This window comes from Taudactylus pleione, unplaced genomic scaffold, assembly GCF_031769625.1.
Source record: "Taudactylus pleione unplaced genomic scaffold, aTauple2 ptg000305l, whole genome shotgun sequence".
Classification (NCBI taxonomy): Eukaryota; Metazoa; Chordata; class Amphibia; order Anura; family Myobatrachidae; genus Taudactylus; species Taudactylus pleione.
This window is the reverse complement of record NW_028284706.1, coordinates 670,559-698,519: the sequence shown is the minus strand read 5'-3', so window position 1 is coordinate 698,519 and position 27,961 is coordinate 670,559. Positions and strand designations below refer to the sequence as shown.

Here is a 27,961-nt window from a genome sequence, read left to right as displayed (position 1 = left end):
AGTATCCACTGACCCAAGAACAGAATAAAAAAAATGAATCATGCAAATCAAGTAAAGTTGAAAAATCAGAAGTTTTTCCAGGAAAAAAAGAATGAAGAAACTGAGGGCCTGATTCAGAGGCGGACGCTCTGACCAGAGCGCTCGCTCTGAATCAGGGCCCTCCTACCTAAACTTGGAGCGGCCTCTTGGATGCTCGCATAGCTGTGGGTTACCACCCACAGCTATGCGAGTGTCCATGATGATGGTCGCGATGGTCAAGACCATCGCAACCATTGGGCTTGCGACAAGACCCTGCGGTAGGGTCTCGGTGACCGCAAGCCCTGGAGTGATTTTGGATCTATCAGAGCCAAAATCACTCCCACTGACATCACTAGTGATGTCAGTGGGGCCGGACCCAGAAGGTAGGCATTCCCATGGGATAGTACAGATGAAGTTGAATCATGGGATAAGGAAGAAGGTACTGAGATTACAGATGAAGACTGATCATGTAATAAGGAGGAAGAAGTTGTCAGAAGTTGTCAGTAAAGGTAGTAAAGAAAATAAACATACTTTTTTCCTCATCATGATTGTTTAGCTCTTATGTAAGTTAAAGTTAGGGCTCTTCATCATGTAATGGACACTCCTTTACAGAATCCTGAATGTAGATGGCTCCAGATACTATGTTAATGGGAGCATACACACAGGATATACAGACACTTCAAACACAGACATCTTAATTTTCACAGCACGACCTTCATAGTGCTCAGCACAAGAAGAAGAATTGTATGCACTCAAGGAAGCTTGAATCTTGACAGAAGGACAAACAGCCAAACCTCTACAGAAATCCCAGGTATGTGATCCACAAAGTTGCCCCTACCTGAAGAAACCAGAAATTATATCAAGCATGCAACTTTGATTAATCAGCTATTCATTGCCCTTGAACTAACATCAGAAAGAAGCAATTGTAAAGATACAGGCCCCTACCCAGAAACAGACACCAGAAATAAAGAGTAACGCTTATGCATGTACAGCAGCAAAGAAAGCAGTATTGCAAGACCCAGTAACTGTGTACCAAGTTCAAGTACAAGAAGCTCCAATCCATGAGGACACCTTACAGCACTTCCAGGAACAGGTTTCCAAGGGAGAGAAGGAATCATGGATAAAACATAAGAGCCGTAAAAGAATGAACAAGGTATATGGGCAAAAAGGACAACAAGGGTGTCTACCAAGGGCTTGGTATCTAATCATGTTACAGATAATGCATGAAAAGATTAACTGTTCAAAGAAAGCCAAATTGTGTGGCAGCAATGGATGGCACCAGAATTCAATGCAGCAGCATGCGGGATGTATGAAATATGTAATCCAGGACAGAAAGTAAAGATTTTACAGAAACAGACTCCAAGGCCACTCTAACCCTTTCAGAAGCTGCAGAAAGATTACCTACAGCTATTTAAGAGAGGGCCTTACACATCAGTATAAAAAGTAATAGGAACAGGTAGGCCCTGATTACAATGTCTACCAACAGTTTTGTTCTCTATTAGAAACACCTCTATAAAGACACATAAGCTTTGATACAGTACCTAAGACAGGGTGTTACTTCCCTCAGCAGTTACAGCATAATCATGGGGATTTAACTGCCTATGTACAAGCAATGTGTAAAGCTTTAACTAACCTCCATTGTCAAGTATTCTCTTTGCTTCCAGATCCAGACTCTGATGACAGTACTCATTTATTGAGTCCAGGAGACTGGATCTATTTCAAAAGACATGTGAGAAGGGCACTTGAACCTCAATACAATGGTCCATTCCAGGTGCTACTGACCACACCTACTGCAGTAAAGCTGGAAGGAAGAGACACTTGGGTTCACAGCATCGCACTGTAAGAAGTGAACAATGGAGATAGAGATCAAGCAACTTGCTACAGAGTCAGGATAAGAATTAAGTACACAACTAAAGAAGATGAGCAGAATCGCTCTTGCTTGAGTGAAACAGATGAAGATCAAGAATTCTGAATTAACCCTCGACACATGAAGGTATAGTCCTCCTGCATTATACTCAGTGTTTGCTCCAGGTACCAATCTAGGGGGTAGCGACCTGTTCACTTGGTGCAGCAAAGCCCATATCTCGCTTGGTGTATACCATCAGGTGGACTAGATTCCGCGCCCCAGGAGAGGCCTCTTTAACACCTGGGAGTTACATATGAGGGGGGCCTATACTCTAATCCCCGATGTCCAGATACCTGATTCCTCAATTTTCCTCCTGGCATGATTGACCTTCAAGCAACAGTAAGAATAGTTCCTATGATAAACACCAATGATATGTGCTGAATGATATTTGCTCTATCTATATATGGTCATTAGGATAACATATGGATAACATAGGCACTATAAGGTCATATGCTGGTTATCGTAGGTAACTGATAGGCAGGAAACAAAAGTCATAAAGGCCAAACAAAGATGAGGAACAACAAGAACATCAAGAGGCTCCAGAAGGAGTTACTAAAGAAACATGGACATTTCTACTGAAAGATAGATCATTTGATAAGAGGGGAATGTTAGCATGGAATGCTTAATTAGATTATTAAATGCTCTATCTATTTGTATGTGGCTTTAAGAGTGATTTTAAGAGTTACATAAGTTTGAAGTTTCAGAAAAACATGTTATTCACCATACAGTCTGGAGTAGAGAAGATAAAGTACTATCAAGGGTAGAGACCCTTGGACAGTCTGAAGATAACAAGATAGAAGATGTTGACGAAGATGGCAGGCGAGGAACACATCAAGAATATGCGTCATAATGTCATATGTTTATCTTATCTATATGTCCAGTCAGTATTGGGGGGCACAAACAAGTTGTTTGTGCACATGCATAAAGCTGACTCATGGTGACTAACCTTTTCAGACCCCTATAAATAAAGCCAGCACTCGTACTGTTCCCCAGAAAGGTCTACGCAGTGCTATGATGTGAAACTACTTCGTTGTCTGTGTCTGATTTGTTCTCCAACCATGGTTGTCTGTTTGTCTGCTTGCTTTGTCTTGTAACGTAAGCTACTGCTGATTCCAGATACATCGAAGGAAGTAGTACAGCTCTCAAAACTACGCTCACACAGCCTCACACACACTTGCACAAGCCCTGACCTTACTCAGAAATTGCTAACTTCTACGCATGCTATCAGACCTCAGACTGCGTAGGCCATCGCAGTGGATAATTTTTGCATGCCCCTGCAACGGCGTTGAAATGCACTGGCACGTCTGCGCTCGCCCGACCCCCCCCCCCATCACCACCCACAAACGGCACTACCTGCCAATCACTCTGCAATGGGTCTACATAGTTACTGCTATGGCAGTCACGATCGCAATGGCTAGTTCGCACACGCGCACTGTGATTCATGCGCATGCACAGTACGCAACTATCGGCCAATTGCGTGCGTATTAGCAACTGCGTTCCTTGCTGAATCAGGCCCAGAGACTGTATATCACAGCAAAAGGCTCTGGTTTTAAGGCTGTGTCATCACTGTTGACTATATTATATGAGCAACTACCACCACTGACTATATGTAAATATATATATGTGTCACACTATACACCCCCTGCATTAACCCCTAATGTTTTTGGCTGAATCTATTGTACCTGTTGTATGCCTGTGTTCTGTACCTACTGCATACCTGCATTAACCCTGTGTTACTGTTAACCTGCATCCTGTTTTCTGCAGGTTAATAAACCTAGTTCAATTATCTACCATGTGGACTGACCTCCATCGCACACCGCTGACACCTATTAACATCATAGGTTCTGCCAATACAGGGAGCGTAAATAATACAGCACTAGGTTTACCACCATTTTATTTGTAAAATTTCAGATGTATGGTATCAGACTCTCCCATACCCCTACATATGCTCCTACTTCTAGCTTTAATCTATCTAGCAAGAGGCAGTGTAAGGTAGGCAGTGCATATAGTGGCACTGGTCAGCCAGGCAGAGGGTGTGAAGTTGGCACTAAGGTCAGAGAGGAGTGTGTTTGTAAATGAATGGGGTACGTGTGTAATTCAGAGGGGATGCGGTCAATATCCGGACTGCGGGGATTCCGGCACTCAGATTGAGGGCACCAGAATCCGACACCTGTCAGAATGCCGCCATCCCGACTGCCAAAATCCCAAAGGTAAGTAGCGGGTTTAGATGGAGGGTTAGGCACTAGGGGGGGAGGGTTAGGTTTAGGGTGTGGGGAGGGGGAGGTTAGGTTCAGGAACTGGGGAGGGAGGGTTAGGGTATGGAGAGGGGGAGGGTTAAAATACAATACCTACCGGCAGGTGTCGGTGTCCTAACAATGCATCAGGATTCTGATTTTACTTTTTTTTTTATAAATAGAAGTGTTTTGTAAATAATTTTTTAAAAAATATTCTTTTTTTTTTAGTATAGTTGTTTATTGAAGAAATGCCCAGGGAGAAGAGACCCCGTTCACCCCGTTTGCCCCACTCTTCTAACGGGTCCTCGGACACCAGTGACGAGTGGCAGGCATCACAGGAAGAGGGGTCACGATAGAGGGAGAGGAGTGCGGCGGGGACAACCCAAAGACAGGACCGTGGAGATCGTCCACACAGGTATGGTAATTATAACACAATTCCACACACACAATAACATAGACACTTATAAACTATTAACACCACACCAACGCTGCATACACAAGTGGTAAAATGGTGTCTACAGTAGCAAAAAAATTATGTAAAAATTTATTTATTATTTACAAGCTACTAAAGCCATTGTTTTGCCCTAAAGTGTTTGCAGCATTAGTGTAATTCCCCTTTTATGTCAGTTTCAGGCTTTAATTAGCGTCACTGTAATCCCAATTTTTAACTCCATTTTTAATAGTAGTGCAACAGGTTTTTGCTTTTTTATTCAGTAGTAATTTTGTAGCAGCGTAACATGCAGTGCCACCCTATACCAGTCGTTAACCTATTGTTACTTGTTATTTAACTGAGTATAGGGTGGCATTGCATGTTACGCTGCCACAAAATCACTGCAGAATAAAAAAGCGATGAGCTGTTGCACTACTATCAAAAAAGGAGATAAAAATTGGGATTACAGTAACACTAATTACTTACATTGGGACTGCAGCAGGGTCTTGTAAATAGATTTGGGGATCTACACCAACGCTATACACACAGGGTTTTTTAAATAGGGACTACAGTGGCTCTTTATAGAACACCATATTGATGCTGCACAAGTGTATCCCTATTTCAGTGGAACACACTCCTATAGGGATTACTCTTGCACTGCATCAATTCAGTGAATGCCAAAGCTTCTGTTGTCCTTGTTACGGCCCAAAGTGTTGTCATGCATTTGTGTATTTCCCCTTTTATGTAGTGTCAGGATTTACTTTGCCTCACTGTAGTCCCTATTTTTATCTCCTTTTTTGATAGTAGTGCACCAGTTGGTAATTTTTTTTATTCTGCAGTGATTTAGTAGAAGCGGAACATGCAGTGCCACCCTATACTATAACCAGTCGTTAACTTTTTGCTACCGGTTATTTATGTGAGTCTAGGGTGGCACTTCATGTTAGGCAGCTACCATATCACTGCAGAATAAAATAAAGATCAGTAGTTGCACTAATTTCAAAAAAGGAGACAAAAATAGGGACTACAGTTACTCAAAATACAACCTGACACTTTTCACTTTGGGACTGTAGTAGGATCTTGATAGTAATTCAGTTTAAATATATTAAAAATCTTTTCTGTAATGGGTCCAGTGTGTGAGGTTATGCATGGGCCCCTGGGCCCTGAGGGGTCTTCACCGCACACCTGTCAATCTTACTTCAAAATACATACCTCTCCTGCATTTCAACATCAGCTGTTGAGACACTACAAAGTATGCTTTGGAAAATGTTCCTAGGAGCTAATTTCCCAGTGTTCTGTGCAAGCACAGTATGAAAAATGCAGCGAAAATGGCTCGTGCATATTTTTCTAGAAATTCTACACATGCGCAGTAAACTCCGGCCACACACTAGTGGCCTGGATACTATGAAAATTAATGGCTAGTCTGTGGTAGCCTCGAGAGAGAGAGCAAGGGGCATGCTGGATGGTGAGTGTACACTGGCCTTCTATTTTCAATATACGCCCCAGACACATTTTGTAGTTTTTATTGTAGTGACATTTTGTAGCAAATTTTTCTTATATCTTGTTTTTATTTATAGGTGTATATTATGTATGTTTGTTATAAGTTTTTTACAGCCCAACAGGACAGAAGACATCCCTTCATCACAAGAAGGGACAACTGCAGCAACTGGAAAGACATCAAAGAAGCCAAGGAAGATCCGCTTCAGTGAGACAGAGAACAATGCGCTCATCGATGGAATCTACAGGCATTATGACAAGATCTTCAGTCATCGTGCTCAAAATACTTCGGCCAAGGAGAAGAGGAACATCTGGAACGAGGTCACGTCGAATGTCACCGCATCCTCTGGAAGACATCGAGATGCCGACGTGTGCAAGAAAAGGTACACCGACTGCAAGAGACAAGCCAAGGACAAGATGAAGAAACAACAAGAGCACGACAGAGGAACTGGAGGAGGACCACCTTTGACGATTCGATGGCTTCTGTGTGAAGAGAAGATCCAGGACCATATGAATCCGATTATGGTTATTGGCGTTCGGGGATTACTGGACAACCGTGATTCAGCTACACATGCTCAAAAGGGTAACAAAATGTGTAATTTTAAATATAATCTAACTTAAATTCATTAAAAATTATTATTATTGTTTAATTTTTTTATTTCTTTTTAACATCTTCAGCGCCACAAAGACAGAGGACCAGAACTGAACCTCCGACAGAAGAAAGATCGACATCCGAGAGACAGAAGAATCTTATTTTGGTATCGGAAACTATCGAAAGTACAGCAAGTGGTAAACAAATCTGAAGTATTTTTAATAATTAATGATCTTTGTCTAAATTGTATTAATGTTTTATTTTAAATTTTGATTGACTTATTTATATTTTAAGACAATTTTTATGCATATATTAGACTCTACAACAGCAAGAAGAAGAACAAAGGGCAAGGAGCCGAGGATTAAGGTGCTTAAGCACTTGGCAATATTTTACCCGATCTGGCTGATTCCTATGCATTGGAACGACAGATCATGTAAAATATGCCCAAATCGTGAGTCCCCACTCGATGGGCGTCCCCGCTGGTCGCACATTGCATCTTCAGATCTGCCGTGCTGTAGGGCAGATCTGCCAATCTGGGACACAATGCACTGGAAAAAGTCTGGATGCACGATAGATCGTGTGTAAATTGGACACTTTAAACACCAAAACGTGGGAGAGCTGCCGGGGATGAATTTCGAGGGAAATCGTAAACATCGTGGGATCGTGTGCAGATCGCCAAGTGTGTAGGCACCTTAAGAAAGGAGAAAACCGCCATGATCCTGCCAACCGGCGTGAAGAGGAACCTACACAGCCAGTTCTGCCATCGATCCCCAGCATCAATTTGGAATCTCCAGGACCAAATTTGGAAATTGTTCCAAGATCAGAAGGTAATATATAATAAGTTGTATTAAACCAACACTTTGGCTAAAGATAGTTTTGACAACCATCATATTGTGTATTACCTACACACAGAGTATTTAGTTTACAGGCCAACCTATATACCGGTACCCATCATCCTCCTTCCAATCATCCTGTCATCCCTAGCACAGTGCTGCATTCTTCATCGCTTCTCCAGATCTCTTATGCAGGTGAAGTGATCTGTATATGCGAAAGAAGACCAAACGGGAGCTCACAGCCTAAATTTGTACTCATTGTTTTTTGGTTTGTTTTTCCCTCATTTATGTGCCCCTTAGTGGGAATTGAGTTTAATGTTTAAATTATTTATTTATTTTTTGTAACAGACAGCATGAGTCCGCATCCAGTTGAAGATAGACAAGCATCGGTGGAAGAACCTGGAAGACTTCGAACAGAGGAAGATTTCGGCATAGGGAAGCCTACACCAAGAGAACAGTAAGGTTAGTTATATCTTATTTATAAAATAATCGCTATTTTTTTTACAGAAGCCCCAGGCCCAGGGGGGCATGTTACGTAACTATGGCGAGTAGATACCAGATTTACATGCAGGATGTGTTTTTTATAGTCTCAATTTTTTTTTTTTATATCAATTTTAGTTATGGAAGAAGGACCATCGACCAGCACTGGAGGAGCATCAGGAATTGGACCTTTCTTCACCCCAGATCTTCTGGAACCTGAAGATGATGATGTGGCCGTGGCAGAAGGCACACCAAGAAGACCAACATCAGTTGGTAAGTTATTTTTTTCCTGTGTTTTTTCATGTTTTCTTTATTTGTTTTAATAGTCAAAAGTTTAAACAAATACTCTTTGCTATAATGGAGCGTACACACGGTCAGATTTGTCAGACTTGTCAGATTTGTCAGATGAACGATTGAACGATTAAACGATCTGAACGATTTGAACGATTTGACCAAAGTTTTGAACGATTTGAACGATTTGAACGATTGAACGATTTTTGACTGCATTAAAATGAATGGAATCGTCCAAGTCTGACTGCAAACCCATCAGATGTCAGATATCGTTATCTGACAAACGGGAACGCGCATCGTTGATCGTCCATCGTTCAGGCATGTCAGATATGAACGATTTTCCTTCAGATATGAACGACTGAACGATTTTTAAATCGTTATCGTCCATATCTGAAGAAAAAATCTGATCGTGTGTATGCACCATTACAGTAAATGTTTACTGTAATAGCAGTTTTAAAATATTATCTGTTTAAAAGTATTTTAGGATTGTCCATAGGTATTTTTGAACAGCCTTTCACACAGAAAAGACCACACCCAGGGAAAGTGTTACGATCCTGAGGTGTTAAGAAAGAGTCTTGTATAAGGAGAGAAGATAATACAGTCTGAGATGTGCGGCTTGGGAGCCGATGGTGTGGTGTACTGATGGTGCGGCAAAGGTGCCGATGGTGCGTCTCGGGAGCCGAAGGTGCAGCAATAGCCATTGGTAGATAGTCAACAGTTTATGTTGTGGCTTTTAGAAGCCGAAGGTGCGGCAAGTGTGCCAATGATGCAGCAAATGTGCCAATGGTGCGGCTTGTGGGCCGATGGTGCGGCAATAGCCATTTAGTAGACGGTCAAATGGTAAGCTGTGGCTTTGAGAGCCGATGGTGTGGCAAATGTGCCTATGATGCAGCAAATGTGCGATGGTGTGGCAATAGCCAATAGTAGATAGACAAATGGTATGCTGTGGCTTTGAGAGCCGATAGTGCGACAAATGTGTTGATGATGTGGCAAATGTGATGATGGTGTTGCAAGAGCCGATGGTAGGAGAGTTAGTAATCGGTGCTGCGGCTTTGCGAGCCGATGGCAGCATGGTGGTGTTGATGTGGCTTGGAAGCTGTAGAAAAAGCTGGGGAGCTGGAAACAGCATGGAAGCTGTTGGTGCAGCAAATGTGCAGATGATGCGGCAAGAGCCAATGGTAAGAGAGTTAGTAGTCGGTGCTGCGGCTTGGAGAGCCGATGGCAGCACGGTGGTGTAGATGTGGCTTGATAGCCGTAGAAGAAGCTGGAGAGCTGGGAACAGCTCAGAAGCTGTTGGTGTGGCAAATGTGCCGGGAGTGCGGCATGAGCCGATGGTAGTCGGTGCTGCAGCTTGGCAACACGGTGGTGTAGATGCAGCTTGGAAGCCATAGGGAAGCTGGAAAGTCGGAGGTGGCACGGAAGCCACTTCGGGAAGGTCAAAATCTGTACCACAAGGAGGAACAGACTGCTGACCATGCAGCCAAGCCGATGGAACCCACAGATACGCTATAGTCGGCGAGGTGGCAAAAGTCCAGTGACTAAAAATAGAAGGAAGCACCAATCACACAGCACTGTGAACGATACTTCACTTCCTGAGGCATGCCGATCGCCTAGTGACAGGAGAAACTGGAGTAACCCCGTTCTGACTGGGTTAACTGCTTAAAGGATACCAGTCATGACCGCGATTTGTAACAGTACCCCCTTCTTGACACGAGGTTGAAGAGCCCCCAGAACCTGGTTTGTCTGGAAAATCCTGAAAGAATTGTCTTCTCAGCCTGGGAGCATGTAGAGCTGTCTCAGGAACCCAGGAGCATTCCATAGCCCTTCCAGTGGACTAAGAACTGCAGACGACCCCTGGAAATTCTAGAGTCCAAGATCTTCTCCACTACAAACTCATCTTGGCCGTGGACCACAACAGAAGCAGGCCTGGATGAGAACCTAGGTTTAAATTTGGCAGAAGAGAAGGCCGGCTTGAGCAAGGAACTGTCACAAGCCGCTCATGTGAACGCCGGAGGACCAGTCGCTGAACACCTCCTATCAACTGTCCATCATCCATGCTCTGTTCTGGATTGGGTCCTGCGGCTATTTCCTCCTTATGCGAACGCTGCTCCCATACCGGTGGCAGCGTTTGACGTGTTTACGGTTTTGGTGTTGTCTCCTGTTATCCAGTTGAGTACCCAGTCCTCCTGTGAGCTTTTGTTACCTGCCGTTTGTGTCATCTAGGCGGCATGGTCTGCATATCTACTACCTGCCGTTTGTGTCATCTAGGCGGCACAGTCCGCATATCCATGCACTGCCGTTTATGTCATCCAGGCGCAGTTCAGCGTGCAGCGGCTTTTGTCAACCCGGCGGCACAGGCCACTATCCAGCGTCCAGGGTACACATTCCAGTGTACAACCGCTTGTGTCAACCCGGCGGCACAGGCTGCAATCCAGCATCCAGGGTACACAATCCAGCGTAGCTCCGCTTATGTCAACCCGGCGGCACAGGCCGCAATCCAGTGTCCTTAGTACACAATCTTGTGTACCACCACCTGTGTCAACCTGGCAGCACAGGTCTCTCACCAGACTACCACTGTCAAGGCTGCTGCATGGCCCAAAGCCCGCATCTTGTCCTATGGCCCACTGGCCACAGCTTGCCAAGGCTTACCAGCCCTCAAGGCTGCTGCACGGCCCAAAGGCCGCATCTTGTTCTGTGGCCCATAGGCCATAGCCCATGTGGCCCATAGGCCATAGCCCATAGGCCCATAGGCCACAGCTTGCCAAGGTATACTAGCCCACAAGGCTGCTGCACGGCCCAAAGGCCGCATCTTATATCACTGCCCTAGGGCCATGGCTAGTCAAAGGTCTTACCATCGCTCAAGGCTGCTGCATAGCGCAAAGGCTACATCAACTTCTTCAGCCATCAGACCACAACTAGTCAAAGTTTACCAGCCCTCAAGGCTGCTCCACGCCACAGCTAGCCAAGTGTTCCAGCCCTCAAGGCTGTTGCTGGACTCATTCTCTCTTAGATATACCCAAATCCTAACATTATAATCGGCCACAAAACAGAGAGATTTCAAGCCATATAAAGGGTATTATTCTTTTTCATTAAACATGGATCCCTCACAAAATCCTGCTCAAATTCTGGCCACACAGATTCAGGCACTGACTCAGAAAGTGCAGGAGCTTTCCCTTCGAGTTGAGGAGACTCAAGGTGCTTTAGCCCCTGCGGTGGTTGAGCCAAAGCTTAATATGCCTGACCGGTTTTCAGGAAACCGTATGGAGAGTTGTAAGCTCTATTTTAAGCTCTGGCCCAGATCCTCGGGCTTGCAGGTCCAACAAGTTGGGATCATAATTTCCCTATTACAGGGAGACCCTCAGACTTGGGCCTTTGGTCTTCCCTCCACAAGTACGGCATTACAGACTGTGGACTCCTTTTTTGCCGCATTGGGTCTACTTTATGATGACCCCAATAAAGCTACTATGGCAGAGGCGGTCCACACCCGTCCAGATCATGGAACATTGAGCAGACATTGGAAGGGCGACGTTGATATCCATGGCAACATGGGTCCAGGGTCTCCAAGGTATGGAAAGCAGAAGTAATAGACCTGAAGGTGCTGTCCAAGGTGTCTTATTTCGAGCACAGACATCACATTCCAGGACAAATTCACGCACATCTTTGGTCAAGGAAGGCCACCAAACAGAGCGGGAGAGCAACTCTAAGGTCTTACTGATGCCTGGGTGAAGCTCAACATGTGTGAATATCCAGCAGAACTTCTCTTCTAAACTTCTCTGGAACAAACAAATGACCAGAAGGCTTCTCAGGAGGTGACTCTGATTGACAGGCCCAAATGAGATCAACCAGATTTCGGGTGATGGCACAATGGAAGAAGGAGTCCAGAATGATAGCTTTGTCTGCCCTGGAGACCTGTTGTATAGGTCAAAGCTCCTGGATAGGGCATTAGCCTTGATGTTCTTTGAACCAGGACAGAAGGAAATTAGAAAGTTGAACCGGGTAAAAAATAATGCCCATCATGCTTGCCGCGAGTTCAAGTTTTTAGCAGACTAAATGTAAGATAGGTTTTGTGGTTAGTAAAAACCATAATCTGGTTTTTGGCCCCTTCCAGCCAGTGTCTCCAGTCCTCGGAGACACTGGCTGGAAGCCCATTTAATTAGCAGCAACTACCGATTTCCCACGTCAACGTTGTGTTCAGCAGAAGAGAAAAAGAATGCACACGGGTGCAATTTATCATCAGAAGGGTCTTTCTGTGACTAAACGGTTCCAGCTCCTACTTCAGAGGCATCCACCTCTAGGACAAATGTAAGATTAGGATCAGGATGTCGGAGTACCGATGCATGAGTGAATGCAACCTTGAGGGCTTTGAAAGACTGGATCTCCTTAATTGACCAATATTGGGTATCCGCCCCTTTCTTGGTCAGTTTCAAAATGGGTGCCACAATGCTGGAGAAAGACTTGATGAATCGGCGATAGTAATTTGAAAAGCTGAGGAAATGCTGGATAGCCTTAAGGGAAGTTGGTTGGACCCACTTCAGTATCGCCTCAGCTTTACCAGGATCCAGAGAAAATCCCTGAGATGAGATAGTATATCCCAGAAAAGAAACCTGACATTGAAATCACATTTCTCCAACAGGTGGTTCTCCCGTAATTTTTGAAGAACCTGACATACGTGCTGATGGTGTTGATCCAGGGATTGAGAGAAAATGAGAATGTTGTCCAGATATACAACAACAAACACCCCCAGAAACTCTCGAAGGATGTCATTGATCAGGTCCAGAAAAACTGCTGGGCATTGGATAAGCCAAAGGGCATGACCAGATATTTGTAATGTCCCGAGTGAGTACTGAAGGACGTCTTCCACTCATCCCCACTTCTGATTTGAATCAAGTTGTACACCCCTCGAAGGTCAATCTTAGAGAAGATATTTGCCTGGCGCAGCTGATTGAACAGTACCGTAATAAGAGGTAAGGGATATGAATTTTTTATTACGATGTAATTTAGGCCCTCATTCAGAGCCACTCGCTAGCGGCAGTACGCTCGTTCCGAGCGATGTTCGCACATCTGCGCATGCGTACGGTTTTTAGTACGCATGCGCGAACCAGTCAGTGTGGCCGAAAATCGTTTGTGCGCTATATAGCGAGTGCCTGCTATTTTGAGTGACAGAATGAGGCGTATGTGGGTGGTAACAGGGGAAGGTGCTTGAAAACGGGGGAGTGGAGATCCGAACGCAGGCGTGCTTAAAGGTCAAAACGGGCGTTTTAAGGGAGTGCATAATTAATACAGCAGCGTCATTGACCATGTCACTTGGTTTTTTTTAACTCAGAACTGCTCGCAAAATAGCGGTTGAAAAAACCAACCACAAGAATAGCGAGCAGTTCATACGCTGTACGATGTACTCGATTAATCTAATAAATAGCGGACATGACGTATGGTGCGAGCGGCCAGGGGGCGTTTTTAACAAATAAACGAGCGTATGTTTTGCTCGCTCGTTCAGACTTAGAGGTGTGAACAGACTGCAATGTGCGAACGGATCATTTGAATAGCCACTCCTTGTTTTTGAACGAACGACCGCAAATAGCGAACGGCTCTGAATGAGGGCCTTAGTCCTCTATAGTCGATACAGGGGCAAAGGGATCCATCCTTCTTTCCCAAGAAGAAAAAGCCAGCTCCCACTGGTGACTTAGAGGGATGGATAAATCCTTTAGTCAAAGCGTCCTCGATGTACTCTGTCATCGCCTTTTCCTCCGGTACAGAAAGGGAATACAACCGACCTTTGGGAAGTTTAGCACCAGGGATCAAGTTGATGGCACAGTCATGGGACCTATGTGGAGGAAGGACATCCGCAAGTTTTTTGTCAAATACATCAACATAATCACGACACTGGAGTGGAATGGGTGGAGGAGCCTTGGCAACCGCAGGTTGTACTGACCGAACTGGAATGGCTAAGCAATGATTTTGGCAGGCATGACTCCAATTGATTATCTCTCCACACTGCCAGTCAATAATGGGATTATGATCCCTAAACCATGGAAGACCAAGAATGACAGGAGCCAAGGGACACTCAAGAATTAAAAGGACAAATTCTCTGAGTGCAAAATCCCGACTGACAACCGGAGAGGAGGTGTTCTAAACTTGACATGACCCAAAGAAATCAATCCTCCTTCCAGATCGCAGATTGTGATTTTCTGCTCCAAAGGGATAACTGGTACACCCAGTGTGCGGAAGAAAAGGAAATCCATGAAGTTGCCAGCCCCTTCTACCCAGAAATGCCGGAGTAGTCAGAGTGGAGTGAGCAAGTTGGATGGCTGCTGAAACTAATATAGAATTTTTGGAGGAAATGGGAGCCAGGCCTAAGTGCAAATCCTCCTGAAAGCCTAGGCCTTGCCTTTTACACTTATTCACAGTATGACCCTTGTCACCGCAATACATGCAGAGGCTTAGAGATCGTCTTCTGTGTTTCTCTTCAGGTGACAGGCAAGATGCACCAATCTGCATTGGCTCCCCTGCATCCGAAGATGGAGCCCAAGTGAGAGAACGAGGTGACCTGTAGGTGCCGATCAATCCTAATGGCCTGTTGCATGAGATCGTGCAAGGACTCAGAAGGTGAATGTTGAACAAGGATGTCCTTGATGGCTTCAGAAAGAGCGTGACGGTATTGGCTGTGTAGAGCTTTATCGGAATTCTGAGGAGTAGTCCTCCACTGCCTTCTGACCCTTTTTGAGAGAACGCAAATTAGACTCTGCCAGAGCAGTCCGGTCCGGGTCATAATACAATAGGCCTAAGGCCGTGAAGAAGGCATCAACGGTCTGTAATGCAGCATGGGTTGAAGGCAATCTGAAGGCCCCAGCCTGTGGATCCCCCTGAAGGAGAGAGATTACCAGTCCTACTATTTGCAACTGTGTCCCTAAAGAGACTGGACGAAGTCTGAAATAAAGTTTGCAACTTTTGCGGAAGTTTAAAAACTGTAGGCGATCCCCAGAAAACCAATCTAGTAAGTTTATCTTTGGTTCTTGGAGAGGACCTGGAAGCACAGGAGAACGGCTCTCTTTAACCCGTAATGAGAGTTCCTGGACCTTCTGGGCAAGAGCTTGAATTTGAGATGCAAACACATAGGGCAGGATTCTGCCCCTGTTCCATTTTAGCAGAAGCTATCAGTACGATACAACTCTTTATTTCACTTTTTTGGGCCAACTATTATGTTACAATCCTGAGGTGATAAGAAAGAGTCTTGCATAAGGAGAGAAGATAATACAGTCTGAGAGGTGTGGCTTGGGATCCGATGGTGTGGTGTGCCAATGGTGCGGCTACTGTGCCGATGGTGTGGCAAAGGTGCAGATGGTGCGGCTTGGGAGCCGATGGTGCAGCAATAGCCATTGGTGGACAGTCAGCAATTTATGTTGTGGCTTTTTGAAGCCGATGGTGCGGCAAGTGTGCCAAAGATGCGTCAAATGTGCCGATGGTGCGGCTTGTGGGCCGATGGTGCGGCAATAGCTGTTTAATAGATAGTCAAATGGTAAGCTGTGGCTTTGAGAGCCGATAGTTTGCGGCAAATGTGCCTATGATGCGGCAAATGTGCTTATGGTGTGGCAATAGCTGTTAGTAGATAGTCAAATGGTATGCTGTGGCTTTGAGAGCCAATGGTGCGGCAAATGTGCTGATGATATGGCAAACGTGCCGATGGAGCAGCAATAGCCGTTAATAGATAGTCATATGGTAAGCTGTGGCTTTGAGAGCCGATCGTGCGGCAAATGTCCTGATGGTGCGGCAAATGTGCAGATGGTGTGGAAATAACCATTAGTAGACAGTCAAATGGTATGCTGTGGTTTTGAGAGCCAATGGTGTGGCAAATATGCCGATGGTGCGGCAAATGTGCTGATGGGGCGGTAATTGCCGTTAGTAGACAGTCAAATGGTATGCTGTGGCTTTGAGAGCTGATGGTGTGGAAAACGTGCCAATGATGTGGCAAATGTGCCGATGGTGTGGCAAAAGCCATTAATAGACAGACAAATGGTATGCTGTGGCTTTGAGAGCCGATGGTGCGGCAAATGTGCAGATGATGCGGCAAATGTGCCGTTGGTGCGGCGAAATCTGTTAGCTGGGAATAGCACGGAAGGTGCTGGTGCGGCAAATGTGCTGAGGGTGCGGAAAGAGCCGATGGTAGGAGAGTTAGTAATCGGTGCTGTGGCTTGGAGAGCCGATGGCAGCACGGTGGTGTAGATGTGGCTTGGTAGCCATAGAAGAAGCTGGAGAGCTGGGAACAGCACGGAAGCTCTTGGTGTGGCAAATTTGCTGGGAGTGCGGCAAGAGCCAATGGTAGGAGAACTGTTAGTCGGTGCTGCAGCTTGGAGAGCTGATGGCAACATGGTGGTGTAGATGCGGCTTGGAAGCTGTAGGGAAGTTTAAGAGTCGGAGGTGGCACGGAAGCCACTTCGGGAAGGTCAAAATCTGTAAAGGAACAGAACGCTGACCAATGGAATCCACAGATACGCTATAGTTGGCGAGGCGGTAAAAGTCCAGTGAGTAAAAATAGAAGGAAGCACCAATCACGTAGCACTGTGAATGACACGTCACTTCCTGAGGAGTGTCGATCACCTAGTGACAGGAGAAACTGGAATAACCCCATCCTGACAGGGTAAATTGCTTAAAGGATACAAGTCGTGACCGCGACTTGCACACGATGGGCTGTAGTCAGCATCCCGGCATGCGGGATGCTGATGGTCCAAATACCGGAGCCGAAATCCCGACAAATCAGGATCCCGGCATCAGTATCCCGACCGTCAGCATCCCGAAGTTACGTATCGGGTTTTTAGGGGTTGGTTAGCGTTAGCCAGCGGGGTTAGGGTTAAGCATTAGGGGGAGGCTTAGGGTTAAGCACCTGGACGGGGGTCTTAGGTTTAGGGTGCGGGGAGGGGGCGGTTAAGTTTAGGGACTAGGAAGGAGGGGATAGGTTTAGACACCAGGGAGGTTTAGGGAAGGGCTAGGGAAAATACTTACCTATACTTACTATAGGTGTTGGGACTCTGACTTTCGGGATCCCGCTGTCGGTATTCTGAACAGCGGCATCCTGACAGCCGGGATTGGTTGTGGTTTGTGGAAGAAAAATTGAAAGATGTCTATTTTGGACTGGGGGGACCCCAAAGACAAATTGTAGTTTACATTATCTAAAGATTTTGTTAAGATTTAAATATATGTTTCTTTTTAGCATTTGGAAAGTTAGTACATGGGGGTCAGATCGTAGTCACCATGCTTAGCAGTTAGCAAGATATTTATGTGAAATCTCTTGCAATTTATGTCATACATGCCTACTCTCCTGGGAATCGCGGGAGGCTCCCGATTTTTCGGGTAACCCCACGCACCCCGAAAGAGTAGGTATACCTCCCGCATCCCACCCACTTCCTAGTGAAGTGGGCAGGATGGGGAAATGTTACCTGGAATTTTTGTGACAGTAGGGAAGGGGCAGGGCTAAATGGTGTAAATTGAGTAATTTAGCCCCGTCCCCTCCTCACTGACCCATGAATCGCGGGGGTTTTCTGTAAAGGGGTGGGGCCTAATGTCATCTATCATCTGGCCCCGCCCCCCTGAAGAGGAGAGCAGCAGCTCCCCTCCCGCTGCTCCCGGAAAGCTGCCCAGGAATGTCAGCAAGTATGATTTATGTGTTGAATCTAAACATAGAATTGTGCAGAAACAGCTGGTTCACATCAATCTTTGGGGTACAGCATTGCCTACAGAATGCTCAGATGCTCGGTTATGACTCTGTGGTTTTCTGTCTGACACTAAGTGTATTTTTTCATTGTTTGAGCTGTTCATTGATGTTTCTGGCTTTTTTTTAAAGGCATATTAAAGCTTACTTAACTTTTCTCTAGTGATGGAGTGCTGGTCGGGAGACAATACATGCATGTTTAATATTTGACCTGGCACCCTAGCATCAATTTGGAAGTGTGTGCAGTTCTTCTTCATATATATATATATATATATATATATATATATATATATATATATATATATATATATATAAAATTTATTTATACATTATTGTGAGTGTTTAAACATGGTGAGTGCTTAGTTTTCTGATTTTATTTATTTAAGCAATGTGGTCACAAGCCACTTGCACCCCATGCCTCGGAATGGCGAGTGCAGGTCTGCACCCCAAATCTGGGAGTGGCGAGTGCAGTGGATTTCTGACTTTGTTTATGCGGTTAATTTTTAAAGCTTTCTCATGCACCCCATGTGCAAACTAGTTTATAATAACCTGTGTCAGCTGCCTTTTTGGTAGTATGATAGAAGCTATGGTCCTCATTCAGAGGCGGTCGGAGGATGCAAGCGGTCGCTCAGAAACTGGGCGGCCGCTTGCATCCTGACTGGCCGCCTCTGTTTCGGTCGTTAGGCTGTGGGTTTACACCCACAGCTCTAACGACCGCTAGGGTGATGGTCGCGATGGTCATAGACCATCGCGACCATCGGGGCTTACGACGATACCCTAGGGTAGGATCTCACTTGTCGTAAGCCCCGGAGAGCTTCTGGCTCTGTCAGAGCCGGAAGCTCTCCACTGACATCACTAGTGATGTCAGTGGGGCCTCCCCCAAACGGCAGGCGTTCCCATGGGAATGCCTCCGTTTGGGCTGCCACCCCCCCGGCCCACCTTCCAAACGGGCGAGCTGTCAATCAACATCGACAGCTCGCCCCCTTTGGAATGGCGCTGTCGGTCGTAGCAGGTCTCACGCATGCGCACAAAGGAGTCATGCGCACTGGGCAAACATCGAGGCGGCCGTGCGGTCGTAGAGCGTACGGCCGCCTCTGAATGAAGCCCTATGTTTGGTGACTGCCTTGCCTTTAAAAGCCATTAGCTGGCAGATGAGCTTTAAACCAGGTAACATTTTTTCAGTTTAAACTCTGTGATAGCAGCTACCAGGTTTCCATCAGTGTGACAGATAGTGTAGGACCTGCAGAGAAGTGAGGTCCCGTGATGTGGGCTGCAGGCTTAAATGCATTGATCAATCCATGAACCAAAACCCCATTATTTATTTATACATTATTGTGAGTGTTTAAACATGGTGAGTGCTGAGTTTTCTGATTATATATATATATATATATATATATATACATATAATAGTCCTTGAGGCTAGCACTCCACACAAAAAAAGGGTACAATGGCCCCGGTGCCTTCAGAAGTATATAAATATACTATATGTAAACAGAAACCACAGCAGCTGCGTTCTTGATAAAAGTCTGAGTGGACTGAAACGTTGAACGAACGTCCCCTGTGTGGGTGTGAATCTTTTCTGCAAGACCCGTGAGTGCCGCTGCTGTGGTTGCTATTTATATATATATATATATATATATATATATTTATTATAAAGCACTGATCCATGGCACTCACCATTCCTAGATTTGGGGTGCAACATGGTATGTGACCACATTGTTTAAATAGAAATCACAGGGGCTCTGCATTCACCATAATAACAATAATAATAATAAACAGTGGGGTTTTGGTTCATGAATTGATCAATGCATTTAAGCTTGCAGCCCCCGACAAGGGACCCCATTTTACTGCAAGTCCCTACTCTATTGCTCAGAATTATAACATAGACATAGCCATCACATTAGTGTTAAACTCAGGGTGTGCTATCAAGGTTTAAAGCTCACAGCAACTTTGCTTTTAAATGTGAGACAGTCACCTAGCACACCTGTTGCAAAGCACCTAGGAAAACAGCTGACACAAGCTAGATGAAACAGGTTAAAAGGGGTGCATGAGAAAATGTGATCACAAAATGATTATTGTACAGCTTGTTGTTTAAATCACTCTGAAATGCATGTAAAATTGTTAAATAGGTTATACCTTACTCCTAATTTATTGCATACATTTTGGCCTTCTTGCTCTAAATACTGCTAGCGACAATGCGGTGAAGTGGGGCATGTATTTCACATTTTCTGGTCCTGTCCTCTTCTCCATGCTTTTTGGGTAGAGGTTTTCCAGTAGATTAACAAAGTATTGAGCCTATCTTTAGCCTTATTACACATATTTCCTATGGCAGTTTATTCTCATTACCGCTATGCGCTAGGTCATATCTGTTCAGCAGCGCGCGCCACTTTAGCCCAATTTTAGAAACAGACTCTGCCCCCCCGTCTTAAAAGTCTTTCATAAAGTACATTTTAATTTTACTATGGGAGTTTATGCCCTATTTATCCTCAGCATCTTCTCCATTTGTGAAATGGATGCCATGGAAAAAATTTGTGACAGAAGGTGAGAGCGCCCAGTTAATAATGCAGACATCTCAGTTTAACCCTCTTCAATGTAGTCTAAATGAAGCAGAGCCCCCATGATGTTACTTGATGTCTTGTTATATTTTATTGATTACTGATGTTTATTTCTTTACTGTAAGATTTGTCATTACATATGTTCAGCTTATACATTTTATGTACTATGCATACGCGCACGCAGGGGGGTTTCTGAGTACCTAGAAACCCCCCCTGGTCGCCGCTCCATCGCCGCGTAGCTGATTTATTTATTTTTTCTAAAGAGAAGGAGCAGCCGGAGTTCAGCTAACATACAACTGGCTGGGGCTGTGCTGCTGGCTGAATGTAGGGGGAGCTGTAGCGGCAGCATTGTGAGAGGCGGCTGAGAGGCTCTCTATTCCCGGCGCTCTATCTTGGAGCCGCAGGTGAGGGGGTGTTCTTTAATCAATTATACTGTCATTGTTTGCCTGTGTGTGTGTAGTCTTTGTGAGTGTCTGTCCGTGTGTGTGTGTAGTCTTTGTGAGTGTCTGTCAGTGTGTGTGTGTTGTCTTTGTGAGTCTGTCAGTGTGTGTGTGTAGTCTTTGTGAGTGTCTGTCAGTGTGTGTGTGTTGTCTTTGTGAGTGTCTGTCAGTGTGTGTGTGTAGTCTTTGTGAGTGTCTGTCAGTGTGTGTGTGTTGTCTGCATCGCTGCCGCCATCAGAGGGGTACAACCGGAACTTATGTATCGGACCTGGGCTCAGAAGGGGCCCCGCAGAGTGCAGATGATACTGCCGGTGAACAGCTACAGACAGATGTCTGCCTGTAAGTACAGAGCAGTTTTCTGTTAGGATCAGCGGCGCCCTGTTACTGTGACTAGCGGCATGCATTGCAGACAGCTGCTGGCACCCTTCTCATAGGAGGGTAGAGCAAAGGCTTCAGCACTGCTCCAGTAACAAGCTGCGACATTGCGTCCGTGCTAGGCCACCTGTTCTTCTTTCTCTCCTGCAGGGGATGAGTTAAGTCCCCTCTCCCCGCCCCCTATCTAAGTCCCGCCCCCTCCTCTCTCTCCTGCTCTGCCTGGCCTGTCTGTCTCCCTGCTTCTTCCAGAGTCTACCCCCCTCTACGTGGCCCCGCCCCCTCCTGCTTTGATGGGCCTGTCCATGTCCCATGCAGGCAGCAGCCGGTGTGAGGGACACATAATGCTGCAATCAGAGGTAAGGGTGATGTAAAGTACTTATTCATGTTAAGTGGGTGAGGTGGGGGTATATACTTATATAACCTGGAGGGAGAGGTAGGTTGAGGGGTGTAATGTATGGGGGGTAAACATATTGTCTGGGGGTTGAGGGGTGTAATGTATGGGGAGGGGGGGTATAGTAATGTTTAAAGGGGGTGAGGTAAATGTATCTGGGGTGTATAGTTATGCATCAGGGATGGGAAGGGGAGATGATTGGTATAGTAATGTATCTGGGGGTGTATATTTATATATATTATCTGTGAATTGAGATAGGCTTAAGGATGTAATATACCAGGGTGTGTGTATACCTATTTTATTTGGTAGGGAAGGTAGGTTAGGGAGTGTAGTATTGTATTGTGGGAGTGGGATTGAGGCTTTTTGGGATTGAGGGCCTGATTCAGAGCCGCTCGTAAGCGGCCGCTCGTTCGTTCCGAGCGATGTTTGCCCAACTGCGCATGCATATGGATCGTAATACGCATGCGCGAACCAGTCAGTGCGGCCGAAAATCGTTTGTTCGCTAAATAGCGAATGCCTGTTATTTTGAGTGACAGGAGGAGGCGTATGTGGGTGGTAAAGGGGAAGGTGCTTGAAAACGGGCAGTGGAGATCAGAACGCAGGAGTGCTTAAAGGTCAAAACGGGTGTTTTATGTGTGTGCATAATTAATACAGCAGCGTCATTGACCACGTCACTGGGTTATTTTATAGTCAGAACTGCTCGCAAGATTGCGGTAGAAAAAACCAACCACAAGAATAGCGAGCAGTTCATACGCTGGTCGATGTACTCGATTAATCTAATAAATAGCGGACATGACGTAGGATGCGAGCGACCAGGGGGCGTAGTTTCCAAAAAAACGACCGCAAGTTTTGTTCGCTCGTTCAGACATAGAGGTGTGAACAGACCGCAAAGGGCGAACGGTTCATTTGAATAGCCACCCCTTTTTTCAGAACGAACGACCGCAAATAGCGTCCGGCTCTGAATCAGGCCCTGAGATGGGCTACGGGTTGTAGTATTATATCTGGTCGATTGTGTAGTAGTATTTTGTGCTGTGTGGTATATTAATATGACGGGATGTACAGTATACTATGTTCTTTCGGGATATACTGACGTTATTTGGCAAGTCTATAGAGTGTATATATGTGTGTGTGTAATTAATATAGGGGGTAGCTCAGTGGGTAGAGGAGGTGGGGGGCTCTGTATTCGGTATTTGGAAACCCCCTTTTCAAAATCCTGCGTTTGCCACTGCTATGGGCCTGATTCAGAACCGCTCGCTAGATCTGATCGCTTGCATGATGTGTATGCAAATTGCGTAGGCAGTACTACCACACAGCAACGCATTGACACGGCCAGTATTTCTTAGAAAGCGATCACATAGTGTATGCAGACACCCACCAGCCTGTTTAAGACGCCCACTTGTGCACGTCATGTCCAGGAAGTGTATACAACCATCAGTACATCGGATGCTATTGCAACACTTGAGGCTGACCATACCCTGCCGCAAGCACTGCGAGCACTTCAGTGTAAAAACAAGCCAGGTGACGTGTTCTAAGATGCTGTCTTATAATTATGCACACCTCTAAAACGCCATTGAGATGCTCAAGCACGCCTGTGTTTGCACCTCCACTCCCCTGTTTTTAATGGCCAGCCCCTGTTACCACCTACAAATGGCTTCTCCTGTCACTCACTCTGCTGGGCTGTCTATATGCAGCGAGCGAACTGTCGAAGCCGGATGATTGGCTGAGACCTAAATTGTAACAATAATATCTGCACGACGCCATTTTGCGAATGGCTACACAACACCATTTTGCGAATGGCTACACAGTGCTATTTTGCGTTCCCCACACAGTTTCAGTAATATACGGTGCTATGTTGTTATTTAGCGTAGTATACGTTTCCCACACAATAGAACACTGTTAAAAGTCCTCACTATACAAATACGTACATTTATTACTACATATAATATGAACAACCCCGCAAAGCACGTACCATGGTGTACTCCACAAACACGTAGACGCACAACGCATACTAGCGTCTTTTCTTAAAATAACCACACCGACACACTGTATACTTACACATAAAGGTTCCCTAGCATTAAGGTTAATATTAGAGGTTTTACTTATTATCAATTATGTTGTGAAAGGCAGGTATTTGATATCTATGGTTTAGTACATGATAAACAGACCGTGTTTGGTGCTATTCTAAACCACTGTTTATTTACAGATCTCCGGTTCCATCGGCAAGGAGATCGCAACATGCGTCTGCGAATTATGGATCATAGAGAGATGGGCATTGAAATGTTCTCTGTAATGTAATGTTTATTAGCCAGTTTAGGCTTGTTCTTCGGCGGGAAAATGCACACAAAGAGCTGTTGGAGGGCTGAACTATTATAATACAAACTGACCTATGAACTGCATCATAACAGAAGAACCAGGAGGAAGAACCAATGGGATTATGCCAATTTGTTCTATTGTATTGCCTATCTCTGCAAGAGTACATATTAAAGCACTCTAGATCTGATAGTTAGTCATCTTTCTTTTTCTGTTGGCGGAGGTTTCATAGTTGATGCCGGGAAATCTGGATCCAGAGCGCATGCGGATGTATCGACTGTACCTTGTAAGTTGTATAACCTTTGCGCTAATTGTATTATAGATCAAGGCGTGTAACTATATGCTTTTATGTGAATAATAACTTTTGTGCTTTGGAACCACACTCAAAGTCTGGAAAGCGATTATTTCATATGCGTACGCAACGCTAAATAGCGACTTTAGGGTATAGAGGTTAAATAGGAATTCATAGAACGCATTGTGAACTCTCGCTAAGGTATGCACATGCACACTGCGATGCATATGCATGTGCACAATGCATAAACACTGGGGACCTTATTCAGAGGGCCGTACGGTCTACGACCGCACGGCCGCCTCAATGTTTTGCCAGTGCGCATGCGCACGAGGGAGCCGGCTCCTTCATGCGCATGCGTGAGACCCGCTACGACCGACAGCGCCGGTCGTAGCACCCGCTACGACCGACAGCGCCGGTCATAGCGGGTCTCTTTCCAAAGGGGGTGAGCTGTCAATGTTGATTGACAGCTCGCCCCCGTTTGGAAGGCGGGCCGGGGGGGTGGCAGCCCAAACGGAGGCATTCCCATGGGAACGCCTGCCGTTTGGGGGAGGCCCCACTGACATCACTAGTGATCACTGATGGTGATCACTAGTGATGTTAGTGGAGAGCTTCCGGCTCTGACAGAGCCAGAAGCTCTCCGGGGCTTACGAGAAGTGAGACCCTACCCTAATGTCTTGTCGTAAGCCCCAATGGTTGCGATGGTCTCTGACCATCGCGACCATCACCCGAGCGGTCGTTAGAGCTGTGGGTGTTAACCCACAGCCTAACGACTGCAACAGAGGCGGGCGGTCAGGATGCAAGTGGCCGCCCAGTTTCTGAGCGACCGTTTGCATCCTCCGACCGTCTCTGAATGAGGCCCTGTATACCATCGACAGCAGCGAGAGTATGCATCTTAGCGAGCGGGTCTGCATCAGGCCCTATGTTCTATCCCTTCCCCTCCACTTCTTTTTTGTACCCCTTCTACAAAATAATTTCTTTCAATAAAAATTATTGATGTTAAAATCCGATACGTCAAAATCGTTTAAAGGATCGTCTAGTGTCTAGGGGCCTTTAAAGACAATGGCTGCCAACTGGTAATAGTAATGTTACCATGTTTGCTATTTGATTTTATTGCTCATCTTACTCTACAAACTGCAAAACACTAGAGTTGCTGAGATGGTTTTCTCATTGTACTTCTGTCACTTTATGTAAATATAATTACAGTCAATAGATAAATTGCTCTAAAAGGTAAACACTCACTCTTGGAGTGCAAACAGGATTAAGCACAGCCCCAATTATGCATCACATGAAGGGGGGAGGGATCACACCTCAGTGACTTAAATCAGTCTCACCTTTTACACAACATACTCTGTCATTGTGTGGGGTTGTTATTTATTTATTCATAACCTGCATGGCATACTGGTAGCAGAGACTATGCATACATTCACATTTTTGCACTGGCCTGTCTCCAGGGCTGGTCCCAGATCGAATAGCATCCTGTGTGACAAAGATTGTGCTGCAAGACAAGAGCCCTCATTCAGACCCACTCGCAAGTGGGCGTACGCACGTTCGCCGTACGTAAAAAAATATTTAAATTCAAGCACTCGCTCGTATTTTCCTACGCAGTTAAAAATCCGCCCCAAACTCAGGCGATCCCTCCTCTGACTAACGAGCGTGCCAAATAGCGAGCGTACATCCCCGAAATGGCTTGAAGGGAACGCACGCACAAGTACAAACCGGAAGTGGGACTGTCAGATTCCGATTACCTGCTCGTTTTTTCGGCCTACCTCCCTCAATCGTATCATGCCAATCAATGTATCAATTAGCTTAATTGTATTTTTTTTTTCAACACAATGCAATAAACTTTAATCTTGTCCGTGTTTGTATTTGCTCGCAGAATACGTACGGCTGAAACCTTCGCTTTTATTGTTCAAAAGACATGTTAGCCCCAATTAAACAATTGTTCTATTTGTTTGTCTCCCCACAATTTTTCAGTGGTTCATTTCTTTATTTAAATTTGCTTACGCATGTCACTGCATCAAGCCTATCATAACTCTCAAGAGATTTCTGGCCCTGTCGAACACATGACTCATACACTAACCAATAGAATTGGTCCTGTTAATTTCCCAAATACATTAGCCAATCAAATTTTTTTGGGGTGCTTTATTAAAAATATTTTGTCAAAAAAACACCATTGCCATCATAAGATCCGCCGCATACACCAGGCGCGAACTGCTGGTGCTGACGGAGGTGATGGACAGGAGGATCACCAGTCAGCCTCCACCCATCTCCAATAGGCGCAAGCGTTCCGCATATGCGGAGGTACGTCGACGCCTGCGCTCCTTCGGCTCACGCCGACATATTGGCCAGCTGGAGCGCAGGTGGTCGGACCTGCACCGGCGGACGCCCCGCTTGCTGGCATGCTTTCGCATGCAGATTGCGGAAAGTAAGTGTTCTGGACTGTGGTTTTCAAGTTTATCTTGTGGGCCCTAACTGCGTGTGCATGTTTTCATGTCTGTCCTATTGAGTCATTGTAGTCATATCTGCATGTGCATGTTTTCATGTCTGTCCTATTGAGTCATTGTAGTCATATCTGCATGTGCATGTTTTCATGTCTGTCCTATTGAGTCATTGTAGTCATATCTGCATGTGCATGTTTTCATGTCTGTCCTATTGTTTTTTTTTTGTTTTGTTTTTTGGTTTCCTGTTGAAACTAACAACAATTTTTTGGTCATTTTTTAGGGGCACAGCAAACACTACGGCGGCATCGCCACACAAGACGCCGGTCCCGGCCCCTCTCTCCAACCCCCAATTCCTCTATTACCCCCTCCTCCCCAGACCCTGTGGCCGAAATTTCAGGCCTACTTCCCCTCCAGCCCAATTCCCCCTCTCCTCCATCCGTCCCTCCTCCAAATACCCCCTCCCAGGATCGCGAAAACACCTTGCCCCCCGGGTTGGGGAATGTAGCCACCTCCGAGGTGGTCCAGGGAGTGGCTTCTGGCTCTGTCGTTTTGGAGAACGGTATGTTTTTAAAGTTTATTTTGGACACCACAAACTGTTTGTATGTAATCATGTGTCGTCCCCATTTTTTTTGTCTTTTTTTCGCCTTAGGGTATTTTTGGGGGTTGTCTTTACCTGTTCCTGCTGATGTCACCATACACATATCACACCTGTGTGCCTTTTTTTAGGGCCCTTGTATTTTTGGCATACGACATTTTGGGGTGCTGGGTTTTATCCGTGTAATGTTTTTTTGGCCCACAAGCTTGTAAGTTTTTGTTTGCTTGTTTTTTGTTTTTTTACAATGTTGCTTCATTATCGATTTATTAATCCCCAAACTTTTGTCACCCACAGAGGAACAGAGGCGTCGGGAAGAGATTGTGAATTGTGTGGGCCGTATGCGGGAGCAGGTCACCGGGCTAATGCAGGGCCTTGACCATCTGTTGGTCCTCCTTCGGAATTATTTTTTTTTATTTTTTTTTACAAATTGTTTCTTAATAAATCTGTTTAAAATCAAGCTCTGTCTCATGCGTTTGGAGTAAATCCAAGATTCTTTACACTGACATAAGTAGACTCTTCAAGCAAGGTTTGCCCCAGAATCTCACTACAGATTGTGTGTTGTATTTTGAATGCAAACAGGCACA

At 45.4% G+C, this 27,961-nt stretch overlaps 1 protein-coding gene across 1 annotated transcript; it reads left to right on the top strand.

Annotated features, from left to right (window-relative positions):
- Window positions 1–427: 427 nt before the first annotated feature.
- LOC148511501 (uncharacterized) lies at window positions 428–27,771 on the top strand. The gene is made up of 12 exons (XM_088442112.1): window positions 428–517; window positions 932–1,171; window positions 4,026–4,134; window positions 4,488–4,573; window positions 6,200–6,665; window positions 6,761–6,871; window positions 6,991–7,501; window positions 7,856–7,969; window positions 8,126–8,260; window positions 20,797–20,937; window positions 27,063–27,341; window positions 27,672–27,771. The coding sequence occupies exons 1-7, from the start codon at window positions 428–430 to the stop codon at window positions 7,257–7,259; spliced, it is 1,371 nt and encodes a 456-aa protein (XP_088298238.1). The 3' UTR covers window positions 7,260–7,501; window positions 7,856–7,969; window positions 8,126–8,260; window positions 20,797–20,937; window positions 27,063–27,341; window positions 27,672–27,771.
- Window positions 27,772–27,961: the final 190 nt, after the last annotated feature.

Coding starts and splice junctions, on each gene's coding strand:
- LOC148511501 (XM_088442112.1), top strand. CDS start 428: ATGAAGTTGAATCATGGGATAAGGAAGAAGGTACTGAGATTACAGATG. Junction 4,135..4,487: donor CGACTGCCAAAATCCCAAAG/GTAAGTAGCGGG, acceptor GACGAGTGGCAG/GCATCACAGGAAGAGGGGTC. Junction 6,666..6,760: donor AGCTACACATGCTCAAAAGG/GTAACAAAATGT, acceptor TAACATCTTCAG/CGCCACAAAGACAGAGGACC.